Source organism: Hypanus sabinus, chromosome 2, assembly GCF_030144855.1.
Source record: "Hypanus sabinus isolate sHypSab1 chromosome 2, sHypSab1.hap1, whole genome shotgun sequence".
NCBI classification, from domain to species: Eukaryota; Metazoa; Chordata; class Chondrichthyes; order Myliobatiformes; family Dasyatidae; genus Hypanus; species Hypanus sabinus.
In genome coordinates this window covers 45,976,873-45,995,261 of record NC_082707.1, presented here as the reverse complement: position 1 = coordinate 45,995,261, position 18,389 = coordinate 45,976,873, and the positions used below count along the sequence as shown (strand labels likewise).

General features: G+C 40.0%; 1 protein-coding gene across 1 annotated transcript in view; it reads right to left on the bottom strand.

The window, feature by feature from the left end:
• The window catches only part of LOC132403490 (intestinal-type alkaline phosphatase 1-like), a 51,782-nt gene extending 33,675 nt beyond the window's left edge, over nt 1-18,107 (bottom strand). The window contains exons 1-4 of the mRNA XM_059986890.1: nt 18,032-18,107; nt 12,019-12,135; nt 8,460-8,575; nt 2,114-2,288 (exon numbers count right to left, since the gene is read on the bottom strand). Of these exons, the coding sequence (XP_059842873.1) occupies nt 2,114-2,288; nt 8,460-8,575; nt 12,019-12,135; nt 18,032-18,107 (484 nt within the window). The remainder of the gene's footprint in view (nt 1-2,113; nt 2,289-8,459; nt 8,576-12,018; nt 12,136-18,031) is intronic.
• Nucleotides 18,108-18,389: the final 282 nt, after the last annotated feature.

Genomic DNA, 18,389 nt, shown 5'->3' with positions numbered 1-18,389 from the left:
CTTCTGTTAAGGAGTCTGCACAGCATTTCACTTCTCCCTGCTAACAATGACTGGAAGTAAATAATTTATATTTAAGGATTTTGAGTGCCAGCTAATGAAATCATCCCTTACTACTCACTTGTGGGATTTAAAAACCTGAAACAGTGCAGGAGATATTCTGATGCACTTCACTGACACTACCTGAACAGTTTTCCAACAAGGTTTCTTAAACCAATATATAGATAGCCCAACAAGAGGAGGGGCTGAACTGGACCTGGTGTTGGACAATGAGCCAGGCTTGATGTACCACTCTCTGAGCAAAAAGTAAACTTTCTCCTCTCATCTTAATCACATGTCCTTTAGTACTTGGAGTTTCAACCGTTGGAAAATGATATTGACTGTCGACCCTATCTATGTCTCACAACTTTATAAACTCCTAATGGGTCTTCCCTCAGCTTTTAATGCTCCAGAGATAACCACCCAAAGTGTACCAGTCTCTTCTCATCTCTGCTCTCAAATCCAGGCAGCATCATTCCTGCATGCCTTCCAAAGCCTCTTCAACCTTCTTGTAATGGAGAGACTCAACACTACAAGTGTGGCTGAACCAAAGTTTTACAGAGCTGCAACATGACTTCCTTACTCTGATATTCATTGCCCCTTCTTTACTATCCCATTTACTGGCAAGGCCACTCGGACCTCAAGATTCCTCTGGATTGCAGAGGCTGGAGCAAAGTTATGATGGCACTAAGTGGCAACTCCTTTGCTTGCATCTTCAGAAAGAGCTCTATTTCTGTCTTTGATATCTCTTTTTTCCCTTTTCAAGGTTCTTTTGAAGACCCTGGCCTGGAGTTACTCTCTGACTTCTCTTCTTTTCAGGAATGTGACCCACTCTCAGGGCTAATGACTGGCCGCTTTTTGATATCCCAAGGACGCAGCCTGGAAGACTAGTGTCTGCCGTGTACCAGATTTTCGTGGCTCTGGAGATGATCTGATTCTAGGCCGGTGCCTCTGACTTGAGGTGTCACAGAAGAACATGGAACGTCAGGAGCAGCATGTTAACTGCCGTAGGCTGTGTGTCCAGAGACCTGAGCCTTTCTGGGGCTGACTCTCTGGGCACAGAGCTTGAAAAGAGCGGCACAACAGACTTCTAACATCATAAATCATTGAGTTGTTTGTTATGTCTCCCCTCTCACTGTGAAACAAGGACACCTCTTTCTCCCTTATTAGGGAGAGGGAGAGGGAGAGGGAGAGCCTGTGGTGTGTCGAACCACCAAGTGAATGAGTAGTCTTTGGGGTACTGCAAGTCTGTGACTTTATTGATGCTTTGCTCACACATGAGTGCTCGGTGGAGGGCGCCAATGCTTTTTTGCTGGAGGGGGGTGGGATCATTGCTTTGCTGCTGCTCGTGCATAGGAGGGAGAGCTGGGGGGGGGGCTTTGGGTTTCTAACGTTTAAGTTTCATTCATTCTTCAGTGCACTCCTCTGTTTTTATGGAAGTTTGCGAAGAAAAAGAATTTCAGGATGTATATTGTATACATTTCTCTGACATTAAGTGTACCTTTGAACCCTATTGAACCTCAGAGGCACTGATAAACTGCAGGGGGATATGATAATCAAGAGCTAGGATCAAAATTACATGCTAAATCCAGCATTCAAAATAGGAAAATCCCATGAGCACCACATTTTAGTGCCTGCATTCATTCTTTCATCAGTATAAGCTCTCATATGTTCTCAATCTCCAACATGAAACTATAGGAACTACAAAATAGTCATGACGCAGAGGAAGGCCATTCATTCCACCACATGTTGTTCTGTCACGCCAGGCATGCTAATATAAAATTCATTGCAAATGCAGCAAGTATTAGAAAACACTCTCTCTTCAGTCAGAGTTCCGCTGTTATGACTATTACTGGAGGATGTTTTGAGGGAAGATGTGTTCGGATTATTGCTTTTCCTTTGTTCTCTGTTGACTATAAGAACGCGTACCCCAAAACTGAAACTACAGCAGTTTGAAATGTCTCGATCATCGTCTTTATGTTTCAAATGTTTTCATATAAATTTCCACTGTTGTTTAGTTTTCTGTGAAACAAAGTGATCACACAAATAAAACATGTAAATATAAAATACAACATACCTGCTTCTTTTGCCCTTTTAAGTACGGACTTGACTTCATTGCCGAATGTGGTTTTGCATTTACCTCGTTTAGCAGCTGCACTTAATCCAATGGTTCCATAATTTGCTTTTACCCCACAAAGATAAGCTGTGCCTGTACCAGCACTATCAGGGACTTGATGATCAACGTTGTATGTCTGAAACAAACACAACCATTTGGAGCAAGATAGACTGATAGTTCAGTGCTACACATTATTTAAGTACAGTTTCTGTGGCACTCTGCTTACACACAGAAGCATTATTACACCAGGATCTTGGAAGTAATTTACATGACTGATACTGTGGTCCTATTGATACTCTGGTCAGAGGATTTGATCTTGATGTGGGGAAAACACCTCTTCCTCACACTGCAATCTGAGGGAGTTAATGGGTATGTGAGGAAAACAAAAATGGGATTCATGTAGAATTTCTGAGCAATTAATGATCATTGGGGATTGGGCTAAAGAATTTGTTTTCATGCTATAGTCAGAACAATTAGACAAATCTCAAAGATAATGTATGTGTACTTCCTATCAATGAACCAATGCATTAAAGGATTAACCTACTAACAATTACAAGTACATTTAAACTTAATTTTGACTTTGGGCAATGCAAACATGCTAATACTATGCACGTTCAAAGGATATTGTTGAAGCTGGTTCTTAATCAGAAACAGTGTCTGGCCAAAGATGTAGCCTAATCTTGTAAACATTGGACAATCGGTTCAAATTACAACACAAAATACTCAGTGGTGCTGTGGTGAGCTTTTACATAAAACCATGAGAAATAGGAGCAGGAGTAGGCCATCCGGTCCATTGAGTCTGCCCCGCCATTCAATAAGATCATGGTTGATCTATCTGTAAACTCTGCTCCATCTACCTGCCTTTTCCCCATAACCCTTAATTCCCTTACTACTATCTAACTGTATCTTAAATATATTTAGTGAAGAAGTCTCAATTGCTTCCCTGGGCAGAGAATTCCACAGATTCACCACTCTTTGGGGAAAACAGTTTCTCCTCATCTCTGTCCTAAATCTTCTCCCCTGAATCTTGAGGCAATGTCCCCTAGTTCTAGTCTCACCTACCAATGGAAACAACTTTCCTACTTCTATCTTATCTATCCCATTCAAAATTATGTATGCTTCTATAAGATCCCCTCTCATTCTTCTGAATTCCAGAGTGTATAGTCCCAGGCAACTCAATCTCTCCTCATAGGTTAACCCTTTCATCCCTGGAACCAACCTGGTGAACCTCCTCTGCTCTGCCTCCAAAGCCAGTATATCCTTCCTCAAGTATGGAGACCAGAATGCATGCAGTACTCCAGATGCAGCTTCACCAGTACCCTGTATATTTGCAGCATGACCTCCCTGCTCTTGAATTCAATCCCTCTAGCAATGAAGGCCAACATTCCATTTGCCTACTTAATAACCTGTTGTACCTGCAAGCCAACTTCTTGCAATTCATGAACAAGCATTCCCAAGTCCCTCTGCACAATAGCATGCTGCAATCTTTCACCATTTAAATAATAATCTGCTCTTCTATTATTCCTTCCAAAGTGGATGATCTTGCATTTACCAACATTGTATTCCATCTGCCAGACCTTGGCCCACTCACATAACCTATCTATATCCCTTTGCAAACTCTCCACACCTTCTGTACAATTTACATTTCCACTCAGTTTAGTGTCTTCAGCAAATTTTGCTACACTACACTCAGTCCCCTCTTCCAATCATCAATGTAAATGGTAACAGCTGCAGGCCCAGCACCAACCCCTGCAGCACCCCACTCACCACAGACTGCCAACCGGAGAAACACCCATTTATACCAACTCCCTGCCTTCTACTGGTTAACCAATCCACTATCCATGCCAATACACTTCCTCCGACTCCATGCATCTGTATCTTATTTATATGTCTCTTTCGCTCCACCTTATCGAACACCTTCTGGAAATCCAAGTATACGACATCCACCTGTTCCCCTCTATCCACTGCACTCATTATGTCCTCAAAGAACTCCAGTAAGTTTGTCAAACAGGACCTGCCCTTTCTGAATCCATGCTGCGTCTGTCTAATGGAACCACTCCTTGCTAAAAGTTTGGCATTGAAAGCAATTCAGCTTTGGATAAATGACTGTATTTTAACAAACTATTTTAACATATCAAAAAGGATTTCAATTTAATCTTTAGCTATTTCCAAAATACAGTTTTATTAGAGACAAGGAACAGCTCAGTCATGGGGAGGTGTAGAGTTAAGGAGCATCCAATAAAAGACTTTTCACGTAGCAGATGGCAGGAAGAACCTGCTGTAGATACCACAATTATATTTGCTTCCTGACTTATAGTATCTCAAATGTTAGCTGACATTGTGAATTTTTGACTCCCTGCCTGTTTTCAGAATTTGAACAGGGATACTATCTGTTTTTCAGTTGACAAATGGCCTTTCTGTCTTCTGTCTTCAAAATCTCTTACTATCTTTCCTTTCGGTTAGTCCTGACGAAGGGTCTCGGCCCGAAAAGTCGACAGTGCTTCTCCCTATAGATGCTGCCTGGCCTGCTGTGTTCCACCAGCATTTTGTATGTGTTGTTGTTTGAATTTCCAGCATCTGCAGATTTCCTCGTGTTTTCTTTCTTCTTGTTGGCCAGGAGTGAACTGGATGGTTTGTATTTCACTCTGAGGACAGCGTCACTGTTGTACAGTTCTCCTCACCTTCCTAAACACATTTGATAAGCTGCATGATCTAAAGCAGGCATCTCAAATAACTGAAGACACGCTGTCTTGCAAGGTGCTCTACTGTTACTGGAAAGATATGCAAACTACCATCAGTGTTCTCTCCCAGATTTCTATCTTTGTGACTGTAGTTTGATTCAATTGGCTCCAATCAGCAGGCTATACTATTTTGAATATCCTGTACCAGATTTTTGAAGTAGAAACTAAATTCTAAGTTCTAAGTTTATTAAGATCAAACTTTCTCATATTTCCTTGTGGAATTCTGTCTAATAAATTTTCCCCCATGACCCATCTTCTAAAGGTTAAGAAACAGGAATGGCGTCAGGGCTGGTGGTAGTGTTACAACTTCTCTTCACAGTTCCACATTTTTCTCAGACTGTTCATCCTAGTATTTCTTGACACCCTCAATATCTGCAAAGAAAAATGTCACAGGTCTAACACTACAGTTTCAAATTACTGAGGTGGAATCCTCAACAAATGTAGAATTGCAAATACAGAATCACTAAGTCCAAAATGCAAAGGGAGCAAACATTGAGGAAAAGTTTATGATCTGCTACAGGACCTAAAAAAAAAGGTAAAAGAGGAACAGATCTCATTTAAAAAGATGATATGAAATTAAATGTTTAAACTAGACCAGAATATTACTTTTAAGTCAGAAGAATAAGGCTATAGGTCAGAAGAATAATGCAATTGTGGTGAAGAATCAGCATATAGGAGGAGAATGAAAATCCATCTCAGTGGTGCCATAGCAACAACTTTGCACTCAATGTCAGCAAGACCAAGGAGGTGATTATTGACCAGGACGAGGAACCCAGAGGTCATTGAGCCAGTCCTCGTCAGAGGATGAGAGGTGGAGAGGGTCAGCAACTTCAAATTCTTAGATGGTATTATTTCGGAGGATCTGCCCTGGGCCTAGCATGCAAATGCAATTATGAAAAAGCACAGCAGTGACTCTACTTCCTTAGGAGTTTGCAAAGATTCAGCATGACATCTAAATCCTTTGACAAACTTCCAGTGGGGGAGAATATATTGAATAGTGCATCACAGCTTGGTATGGAATCACAGAAGCCCTTGAATGGAAAATCCTACCAAAAATAATGGATATGACTCAGCCCATCAGCAGTAAAGCCCTCTCCACCACTGAGCACATCTACATGAAACGTTATTGCAGGAAAGCAGTATCCATTATCAGGGACCACCACCACTGAGGACAGTCTCTCTTTCCACTGCAGCCATCAGGAAGAAGGTAAAGAAGCCTCAGGACCCATACCACCATGTTCAGGAACCGTTATTACCACTCTTTTGTCAGGCTCTAGAACAAAAGGGGATAACTTCACTGAACTTGACTTGGCCCATCATTGAAATGTTTCCATAACCTATGGACTTACTTACAAGGACTCTCCATCTCATGTTCTTGATTCTTATTGCTTACTTGCTTGCTTGCTTATTTATTTATGTATGTATGTATTTGCACAGTTTGTTGTCTTTTGCATATTGGTTGAATGCCCAAGTTGGTATGGTCTTTCATTGATTCTATTATGGTTATCAGATTTATTGAGTATGCCTGAAAGGCAATGAATCTCAGGGTTGTATATGGTGATGCATGTGCACTTTGATAATACATTTACTTTGAACTATAGAAAGCGAACTATATTAGTAAACAGTAAATGGAATCTAGATACCAGAGGAAGTTCATTTACTTCAATTAAAGAAAGTTGGAGGAAGTGTCAAACAATGAAGTGAAAAGTGGACAGGGTAATACCAAAGGAAACTTTGAGGGGATGAATAATCCTTTTTCCCATTTCACCATATATTGTTATATAGCTGCACAAACAGTGCATCGTTTAGGACAATTACAAAATTAAGTACAATAAAAACTAATATTCTTCACATCAGAATGTGTGACAGATTACATTGTAAAATTATTGAGGTAAAATATTCCCTCCCAACTGCTGCTCTTGTCAAACAGAGCATCAACTGAAAACTAGAAAATTATAAAATACAACCTACTGTGAAATGGCAATAATAAAATCAACCATGTATGTTTCTCTATATTTCTATAGGGCATGGACCCTTAAATCCTCATTCAGTACTAGCGTGCTATGAGGCAAAATGCGGAGCAGATACACACTTTCTTGTTTACTTATATCAATAACTGTTACTAACCTATTGAGACCAAGCTTTGGAAACATAGCCGAAGTTCAAAAGCTCAATGTTCAAAGTAAATTTGTTATCAAAATACATATATATCACCATGTACACCACTGAGATTCATTTCCTTGTGAGGATTCACAGTAAATACAAGAAACACAATAGAATCAAAGAAAAACCACATTGTGCAGGTTGGACAAATAACCAATATTCAAAAGACAACAAACTGCAAATACTCAAAGAAGAAAAAATATGATGATGATGATAATAATAATAATAATATTAAATAAATATCAAGAACATGAGATGAAGAATCCTTGAAGGTGTGTCCATAGGTTGTGGGAACAGTTAAGTGATGAGGCGAGTGAGGTTGAGTGGAGTTATCCCCTCTGGTTCAAGAGCTTGATGGTTGAGAGGTAATAACAGTTCCTGAACCAGGTGGTGGGGGTCCTGAGGCTCCTGTACGTTCTGCCATATGGCAGTAGTGAGAAGAGAGCATGACCTGGGTTGTGGGCGTCCTGGATGATGGATGCTGCTTTCAGGCGACAATGCCTCATGTAGATGTGCTCAATGGTGGGGAAGGCTTTAGCCATGATGGACAGGGCCGTATCCACTACTTTTTGCAGGCTTTTCTGTTCAAGGGCATTGGCGTTTCCATACCAGGCCACGATGCAACCAGTCAATATGCTCTCCAGCATACATCTATAGAAGTGTGCCAGTTTTGGATACTGTGCCAAATCTTCACAAACTCTGAAGGAGGTAAAGCCACTATGACGCTTGCTTCCTAGTGGCACTTACATGCTGGGCCCAAGACAGATCCTCTGAAATGATAGCACCGAGGAAGTTAAAGTTGCTGACCCTCTCCACCTCTGATCCTCTGATGAGAATCGGCTCATGGGCCCCCAGTTTCCTCCTCCTGAAGTCCTTTGACTTTGCTGACATTGCATAAGAGTTTGAAAGTACAATGCAAATACCTAACCATAGAAAGTTTATATGCAGGTATGTACTTGTTCAAAGTCAGTTTTTGACTGCCTTTAAGAAATAACAGCAAGAGTAGGTCACTCTAACATTTCATAAGATCATGGCTGATCCCACCAGCTCCATCCCCTGCCCATTTTGCCACAACCTACAACCACACATAACCATTCTCAGTCTTGAATGTATTCAGTGATTCAGCCTCCACGTATCTCCGGAGGTAGTGAACAACTAAAACATTTCTCCTCAGCTCCATCTTAAACAGATAACCACTTGCTAGGCTTATCAACTGGTGCATGAAAGCCCAATTTCAACATTTAAGACAAGTTTGGATGGGTGCATGGATGATGGGAGAAGGCAGTTCAGATGGTTCAGGCAGGCCGAAGGGCCTGTTTCAGTGGTGCTCTTTTCTATGACTCTATGAGATCACAGGAAAGGAAACTTTTCAATAATACGTCAATATATATTTTATTGTCAACCTTGGAAAGACCGAGATGTGGGAAAGATTCCATTGCTAAAACAGTGCCTTCCCCAGATTTTCCTTGTAATTGACCTTTGAGTATTCGAGCAGCAGTCACTGTGGGTACTCCCATTCCTAAAGAAAAGCAGATTAAAAGTCAATTAATTAACATACTGAAGTTGATGGCAGCACCTCATAAGAACTTTTGACCAAGGCAATTACACAAGTGCACAGCATTATTTTGTTTCCCAAACTGTTAATGAAATGTTGCAACAAATTTTTGAAATATTTTTGCAGAGTCTTAGGTGTATCTAGCACGTACTATTAATAGACAGTGGACAGAAAATGAGGAGAAAGTTCCTGGCAGCAGTAAGATTTTCACTGTTGCCATTTCCCACCAATTAGGTCCCCAAAGCCTCAGCAGAGGCTCCTGCACGAAGCTCGATCCAAATTGGCTATGAAATACTGCATAGAACAAAGTCTACTGTAATGAACAGTATTCAATACTGATTCCTGACCAAGGCCTGCCTCACCAAAGTGTCTTGAAAGCTAAATGGGGCACAACCTAGCTTAACCAATATCTGTGAATATCCCGAATGTTCATAATTCATATTCATTCAAAAACTACCCAAATGTGCAGTGTACCCTAATCTGTCACTATTAAAGTATTTAAAAAGAAGTGTGAACCATTTAAACAAAGCAATTAAATATAATTAATTTAGACAATTAAGTCTAAACTGTAAATTACCTGAAATTTACCTAACTCACTTACAGATATTCCTATCTACCGGAAGGAAAGTTATCATTGAATCTGCAGCACAGCTGCTGGGGAACTTCAAGAACCAGGCAGTCCAATGCAGGACTTCTCAAAATACTTCCACTTAAGGTGGACAGGAATTAATGAAAACATAGTGATGATATGTAAATATGCAAGACTGTATATCAACTGTAACCAATATACTATAGACCATGGTTACTTCATTAGGAGATCTCCATAACTATGGTTTCTAGTATAATGTTTTCAGTGGAAGTTATTTATACTTAGTACAACCATTGTACTTTAATTCAATTTTGTCTACTTCAGGTGGAAGTATTTTGACAAGTATTCTTAACAGTATTCACTACTGATTCCTGACCAAGACCTGCCTTACCAAACTGTCTTCGTTAACCTAACAATCACAGCAAGCTATTGCAACTCATCTTTAATCTTCTTTAACAGGAGCAACAAAATAAAGTTCAGCTTTGTTTGGGGCTCTCCAGCTCATCCATCCTAACTTCATCAGCGTTGATCAGAAGTCCTTTCATACTGTGATTGACAGTTTTTTTGGTTGTGGTGGGATGGGGCTCTGCCATTTTTTTTCATCAAAATGATGCTGAAATATATGAGAAGCAATGTGGAAATTGCATGTTTTCTGAAATTAGTGAGTGAGGACAAGACAAAAGAAATGCCTAAAATTATTAGATACCCATTTATCACAAAAAACCCCTCAAATTTTCCTGAGTGGGTTTCAATGTCTGCACTGATCATCCAGGTTCATCATTGTTTGAAAGGTCCTGTTCCTGAATTAGGAAAGCCAAACTCTTTGGTCCAGACGGTCCTTACACCATAAATAGGATATCATTGAAACTGACCGGCATAAGAGAATGACATAGGAAGGCCAATTACATACTCCCCTTCCACCTCCCTACAAAAATCTCCTGGAAGCCTTCAACAGCTTTTGCCCCATTAAAATGTATGGGGACCGATGTCAAAACAGTGGCTCTAAGAGTAAACCTCCCTGATTAAATGGTGGAACTCTCAGCAGGGGAGAGGTTGGCCAAACTTTTTCTTTATTCCTTGGAATGTAGGAGAATGATAGAAATGTTTAAAATTATGAGAGGCGTCGATAAGTTGAATGTTAGTGGTTTATTCCTCTTGGGAGAGGAGACAAGAATTAGGGGCATAGGTAGGGTGAGAGGGGAAAGGTTTAAAAGGGAGCTGAGGGGCAACTTTTTCATGCAGCATGTGGTGAGTATGTGAAAGAGCTGCCAGAGGAGGTGGTTAGGATAGGTACAATTGTATATTCTAAGAAGCACTTGGACAAGTAAGTAGAAAGGTGGGGCTTAAAAGGATATGGGAATGAGAACAAGCCGTGCGGACCCTGTGATTAGCATGTATTCTTCGGTCCAAAGGGCCTGTATCCATGCTGTATTGCTCTAAGACCCTATGACTTCTAAGCTCCCCTATTGCCCGTTACATCACTGGCGTTTATGGCAGCAATGAAGGTCGCTCATCTCTGGTGGTGTTCAGGGCTTCCTTCATTGTGTCAGTACCTTCCTCTGGGTTTCCACTACTCTCAGTCATGCAAGTCCTGGGTGGAGATTCAGGAATACCATTCCACTCACATGTAGAAGGATTTCATTGAAGTTTCAGTAACAATTTTGTTTTACCATTCAGGGTTGTTAGCCCTGAGCTGAACTCCTGAACCTGGAGGCCTGGTGAACCACTCTTAGTCTGGCCTCTACCCTTTGACCTGTTTGGCATAGGTGACCCTTCCAAGAGCCAAAGCATAAAGGCCTGATTCCAGCCAACATGGCTCTCCAGGTCATTGAGGCACGCTAGCCTCTAAACCCTATGACGAGTTTGTGGTCCTCTTGGAGGACTCTAAGCTCCTGTTGCACCATTAAGCTTCATGTAGAGTTCAGTAACAGAGTACAACTGGAAGACTGTTAATGGAGCTGAGGCAGTTTATCTGGGATTTCCATGTCAAGTCTGAGCCCCATCACCCACTGACAAACAGCATCTGGGTGATAAACACTAATTACATTCCTGCTGTTTTCTATGTAGAGATTGAGCACCAAACAAACTGAGTTCAGAGGGCAACAAGACAAGTAGATCTGGGAGCTGTCTTCCAGAGTTATTCCCTCATTTAAATCAGACCTTTTGGCCTTGTGTCCCTATTGCCATTACAAACCTAGTGGAGCCTGTTTATGAAAACTTGTTTCCCGGTAATAGTACACTCTCACCAGTGCAGTGGCTCTCTGATTGGATAGAATGCCAATCTGATAGGTTACACTGACAGATTCCAGTATAAATGGAGATAAAACACCATACAAATTGACATTTTTTTGACACTCTGTCAAAGTGTAAGGGCATCACATTTGTGGAGTTAAAAACAAATGTTGTCTATTGGAATTGGGCAAAAGATGTTTTAGCCAGAATCTTTCATTCTAACTTTCTGCATAAGTTAGTTTAATGGTGCATATATTCCTCCTTTGCCAATTAAACCCTCATTTTCCCCTCTGGCTCTGATTCACTGTCTGGATGGTCTCTTGGTAATTTCCTTTATTCTGTTTAGGCATATTCTGTAATCGCAATTCTGACAATCACATTTATTGGTTTTTAACTCTTCACTATTGGAAAATAAATTGCTTTAATACCAAGATAATTCATCATGCAAGGGTTTCGTAATCACAGTATACATAGAGTAACACCTGGATATTCAACTAGCCTGAAGGATCAGCAGAGATGGAATACTGTGGGGGAGCAGGTCTTAATGTGGAAGATGACTTCATATGTGTGAAAATGGAATACTCACCATCTCCAAGAAAGAGTATCGCATTTTTAGCATGGTGTGTCAATGGCTTCAGTTCCAAGGCAGCCTCCAAAGATTGTTTAGCCTTCTTATTCCAATAAGAAGGGGATTTTTCTTCAGCTGCAACATTTTTAAAAAGTCTTAAATTTTCAATTATAACGTGCAATGAAACAATGAAAGTAAGCACCCTATTTGTCAAAGTTACATTTTTTTTGTTCAGTGCTCTCCTATACTTGATTGACTTTTATTTGTAAAAAGAAAAGGAAAATCAGTTAGGTGCTGTGAGACCAACCAGATGGAAATCCTCCAGAATTCCATCATCTGCAATCTCTCATGTCTCCCAGGTGCAGTTTCTGCTCCAGCCGCCAAGTGCAGGCAAATTGCCTCAATTCAGAGTGTTCATTCAAATACATTCGTGTTACCATCGGAAGGTCAGCATTTATTGTCCATCCATAATTACCCTTGAGGCAGTGTTGATGACCTGCCTCTTGACAACGGAAGTTCTTCTGGTGAAGTTATGCTCGCAGAGTTGCTGAGCAGAGAATTCTGTCATGTAGCCCCAGCAACAAAGGAAGAGGAAGTACACAGGTGCCACTGTATCACAGTCATCCAGGTTGGGGAAATCCACTCTTACAAAATTCACAAATTACTTCCCAAAAACTTGTAATACTAAGTAAAATTCACTCTCATGAATTGATGAGGAAAGAGTAAATAAATCAACACATAACTTATTCTTTTCTCACTTGAGCTTCTTGATGCGGTGCAGATGATGCACCTCTGCATTACAGAAAATGGTGGTAACGGCCCATTCACTAGTAATGCAGGGGTCACCCGCACGTTTCAAGGATCAACTTTATTCACCATATACATTTGTATTTACATATATTAGGTATTTGCTGCTGTGTGTTGGTCCAGACATGACATGCAACAAAAATCATTCAGCAATTATGAAGAATAAGGATTATATAAAAAAGCTAATAAAGTTAGAGGTGAAAGGATGCATATCAAATAAAATGTACATAAATAAATAAATACCATGATGTAGTTGCAAGGTAAACAACATGATGAAAAGTGGATTAAATTGCAGTATCTAACTTGCAGGGGAACATGTTGGAGATTTTCTGTGCCCTGCATTCATTTTCTCTCAAGGATTTATGACTTCCTGAAAAAGCCTTAATGAGGTGTTGTGCAGTTCATGTCTTTATTAATACAAACTGCAGCCATGCTGCACCAGTATTGGAAGTAGGGAATATTTAGGGTTTAGTGTTCTAGCTGGCATCAAGCTTCTTGAGTCTTTCTTGAGTGTTGCTGGAACCATGTTAATCCAGACAAATGGATTCAGCCAGTTATGATTCGGATATTTATGGCAATACAATTCAGCAATAGTAATACTGCTGGCTGTCAGAATGTTGCCGTTTGTCACTCCTGTTGGAAATGACCATTGTATGGCTTTTCTCTGTCATGGATGTTGTTTGGTAGTTAATAGTCAAATATCTTAATATCTTGAGTAAGCAAGATAATAAGCATGCATTATCTAAGGAGTTGCAAATGGAATTGGACTGCGTGTAATCCTCAACAGGCATCCCTCCTCCTCACCTCATGATGGTGAGAAGTGGCTGAAAGGATTGTGCCAAATGTACATCTGTAATGTGGGGCTGTGGGGCTCTTAGATAGTACTGTCAGTTAAATGCTGCCTTGGCATCATTCTCATCTCCATTTTGAAATACAGTTTTCTTGTCCCTGATGGATTGAGATATTGATGTGATCTAGATCTGAGTGGTCCTGATAAAACCCAAACAGGACACCATGAGTAGATTATTGGAGTACTGTATATGTTGCTAGATAACACTGTTGCTATCACCTTGTTTAACCTTGTTGACTGCCAGAATAAATAGCTAGATTGTCCATCTTATTGTAGTCTGGAAGTAATTTAGATTCATTCTCCATTTTTGGTAGATGCCAATGTGCTGGAAGAGAAATGGCTTCACTAAAGCCACGGTTGTTTTTGGGACCCTCTGCGACTTCGAAGGGATGATACTGTGTTCCAAAGCCTTTGCTGTCATTTTAATCTCAAATGTTTCAGGACCATAGTCAAGGTTTGTCATAGGAAGCAAAATTGCTGACCACTTCTGTGAGAGGAGATAAGATGGAACATTAAAGCACAGGAACAGCCCCTTCAGCTCACAATGTCTGTTCTGCATATGATGCCAAATTAAACTAAATCTCTGCTAATACATGATCTATATCTCCCCATTCTATGCATATCTATACTGCTGTCTAAAATTCTCTAAAACACCACTATTGTACCTCCTTCTGTCCTGACAGCCCATTCCAGGCATATACTAGTCTCTTTTAACTTTGCCTCCCTCACAGTAAATGTACGTCCTCCAGTATTAGACATGTCTACAATGGGTAGTATGTAATGTCCATCTTATCTATGCAACTCATAATTGTATAGCCTTCTGTCAGGTCTCCCCTCAACTTCCACTGATCTAGAGTAACTAATCCATTTGTCCAACATCTCCGCACAGTTCATATGCTCTAATCCAGGCTGCCACACCTTTCCTGTAAAACAGAATTTCACACAATACTCCAAGTGCATCCTAACCAAAGATTTCCATAGCTGCTACATGGCAACATAGAAGGAAGCCAAATGGCTATTCACTTGGCATTCACAATTTGCTGGAGGAACTCAGTGGGGTGAGGAGCGACTGGTGGTGGGGCAAGGGGTGGTGGGGATGGAATTGCCAACCCTCAGATGCTGCTCAGTTTGCTGAGCCCCTCCAGCACATAGTTCGCGGCTCCATTGTCCAGAACCCGCAGGCCCTGCAACTAGGATTTTTGATTGAAGAAGTTCACAAAACTTTCAGTCAGTCATGCCTTGTCAAATCATGCGAACCAGAGTAAAAATATTAGGCACCCGCCATCTCTGAAGCACCGGGGTTAAAAGCGCAAAACTGCAGCGTTCTGAAGTCTCCCTACTGCATTGTAAGATCTGTGAAGGGCAGAATGTTTCACTGCAGAGGGAGCTATTACACCAACAGATCTGCACTGAATTTGTCAGCAATGAGAACATAATTTACGTTCTCTACTAAACAGCACAAACAATCTTGAAATGTCATTATCAACTATTTCCATTTAACTATCAGCATCACATGCTCATTAACACAAAAACCTAATGTGGCTCAAGTGTTGATTCTATCTCACAGACTGTTGGCACAATAAGACAAATTTGATTATCAGAGCTATAATGATCACTACTGGGTGCTGAACCTCAAAGGTTGCTCATTGGTTCAGTGATATTGAGCATAAAGTTCCCTTCAATCCCCAGGCAATGCTGATTTGGTACTTTACAGTCCATTTGTCCAATATGTCCTCACAGAATCACTTAATTGCCAGTATGTTTGAAGGAAGGGAGTGTGAATGGATCTGAATACATTTGGGTTCCTTATGATATCCAGTGGAGTAACAAGAAGTTTTATCCTTCAGATGCTGTCTGTCCCATGAGAAAAGGCTTGGATAATGATACTCATGGGCCAGTTTTAGGGAATCTCACTTTCAAGTGAACATATATTCTTTCAAAAATATGTATACGAACATATGTTTTCAAAAAATATGTATATGAACATATGTTTCCAAAATAAAAATGAAATAATCTTTGAGTTTTATGAAATTACTGTTGACTCCCCTCACTGGCAGTCACTTATTCAACAAATTGCCATCAGAGAGGCTCTAAGATCCATCACCACCAGCCTACACATCATCTCCAAAGCCTCTTTCCTATAGCTTCTGAACAAAGCTCACTCAGGTGTAAAACTCTAACTGTCCTTGCACAACCTCTGTTAAATGGTCTTTCCTGCTTTCCTTGTTTCTTCGTAATTTCTGAGTCTGTTCATATCTTCACACTTATTCAAGTTTGATTGACATTTGTGCATGTGACCATTCTGCTAAGTGTTGATTGCTGGTGGCTGTTTGCACTATTGTCTTGTAAATAATTGGTTGTTATTGTGTTGTCTTTTATGGTATTGTCCTGTTGTTTTATGCTTGGCACCGAACCATGATCAATTCTGGTATGTTTCACATACCAGCAATAAAGCAATTCTGATAATATAGATACTTACATGTGCAATTTTACTTGTTTTGATCTTTGTTAAAATATTTATAACCTCCTTTAACATGTTTTGATGTCTTTTAATTTCAGTATCTCAATTTAATCACTAGCAAATACACAGACCGAATCTGTGCAATTGTTCTGGTAAAATGTTTATTTTCTACTCCAACTGTGTCCTAATTTAATAATATTCCCAGTATGCTTAAGTTCTGTCATAACAGCCAAAAGCAGCACAAACCTTTCCAAATTGTTACCATCTGTTGGTGATAGGACATCAGACTGAGAGTTTGCATAGTTATCTGTCAGCAAATGGTGTTCTTGCATATTGCAGAGGCTAAGCTGCAGCCATAACTTTCACAGAAAGAGGGACCATTTACAAACCGCTTTAAACAGATTTGTCTGAGTGGATTAGAACTGCAAAGATCATCCAACATCTGGTCCTGATCATGATGGATTCTTAATACAAAGTGAACCAAATAAGATTCACAAATGATAAGTAAATACTTTCCTGTGAAAATAAGCATAATCTGGAGAACAACTGATTGTTTATAGTGAAAACCCAGACAATACCTTCCCCATATTTTGTTGGAGAAAATTTGTGTTCTTTCAGTATTGAATGTCTGAAACAACAGTTCTGACAGCTTGGAGCAGGGCATTCATGAGGCTTTGTGAAAGGATGTTATATCATTTTCACAAAATATCTAAAGGACCGAAGAAGGCCGCCTTGATATTCAATCACACAGCACTATTTTATATTCCATCTCTGCACAGTTGAAAATGTGACTTTCCAAGAGCAAAATGTTTCCCGGTCCATGTGGAAATTTAACCAGATATACCTGTCAATCATGAATCAGGATCTAACATAATATTAATGCCATGTTAGTATCAAATGAAATCATTTCACTAGAAAGACTGGCACCAACTTTGTAAATTGTCTACATCACCTTGGGAACCTATTATCATTCCCTTCAAGAGTTCTTTTCTTGTGTAATATCAGATTTGGATGCCACCAAGTCCCAAGTCTGCCTTGTTTTTTCCAGTCCCAAATTATACTAAATTCATTCACCCCGACATACAATAGCAACCAATCTCATCCCCTGTCCTCAGATCAGTTTATCATTTTTTTTTCCCCGAATGCCAACTCAACCAACAACAAATCCAGAAGCCAGGGAAAGGATCCAGCTTTTAGATCATTCTCCCACCACCTCAGCTCACAGAACTGGTCTTCCTTCTGATTGCACAAAGCAACATTATTGTGGGAGTTCAGTAGCAGTTCAAGTCCTGAAGCAGAGGACCACACATGAAATGGTTAGTCATGTGCATCACACAATCATATCACCTGCTTGCACAGGAACATTACCATTATGGGCTGGTTTTGGAAAATAGTGACTCAAAACACAAAATATAATTTGGATCTGATACACTGACACGACTTGCAATGTTACATGAAATTTATATTCAATCTATAGGTTGGTGATCTATATTCAATCTCCTACATACATGGTCCTTGTCAAATGAAGTATATTACTTTAACTGTAGCTGTTGGTCAATGCACTGGACAAACTCCTTCTTGCATTTAAAACCTATGTTCATAAATAGTACCATGCAAGCTAGAGGGACATCTGAAAACTTAAAAGTCAAAATGCATTTGACATTCAATTCAAGTTGAGCCCAGATTCTGGACTTATAACCTGGAAACAATCTTGCCTTGACATTAGGTTGGATCCTTTTTGTAAGAGCAGCCTCTTTACCATTACCTAGTACGACTGTAACTTTACAATCGGTATAAGATAACAGGTTAAAAAGTGATAAAAATGTACACTTCTGTCAAAAATAAAATGAAAACAAACAGCATTCTTGATAAGCAATGGAGAAATCTGTTTTTGAAGATGAGTTTTTCTTTACCTGGGATAACACCACTGGTTCCATACACTGTAACAGATAAAATCGCAACACACAGAAGAAAGCTGCAAGTCTTCATCTTGCTACAAAAATAATTAACTTTCTTTTCAAGGAGAGTAATTTATGTACTTGCTGATTTTCAAAATGCTCAACTTTGGACTTAACCTTGTACCAAGGAAAAGAATATACTGTGTATTGCACAAAAGATAAAAAGAAAATATCAAAGGAATTTATAACATAATGACTCACTGACATATGATATATTTAATGCTGCTCATTATTCTGGTGGTGGTATCTTTTGGTCTCCAGAGACCATGGATCTGCGCAGGCCTGGGCAGGGTTGTATGGGAGACCGGCAGTT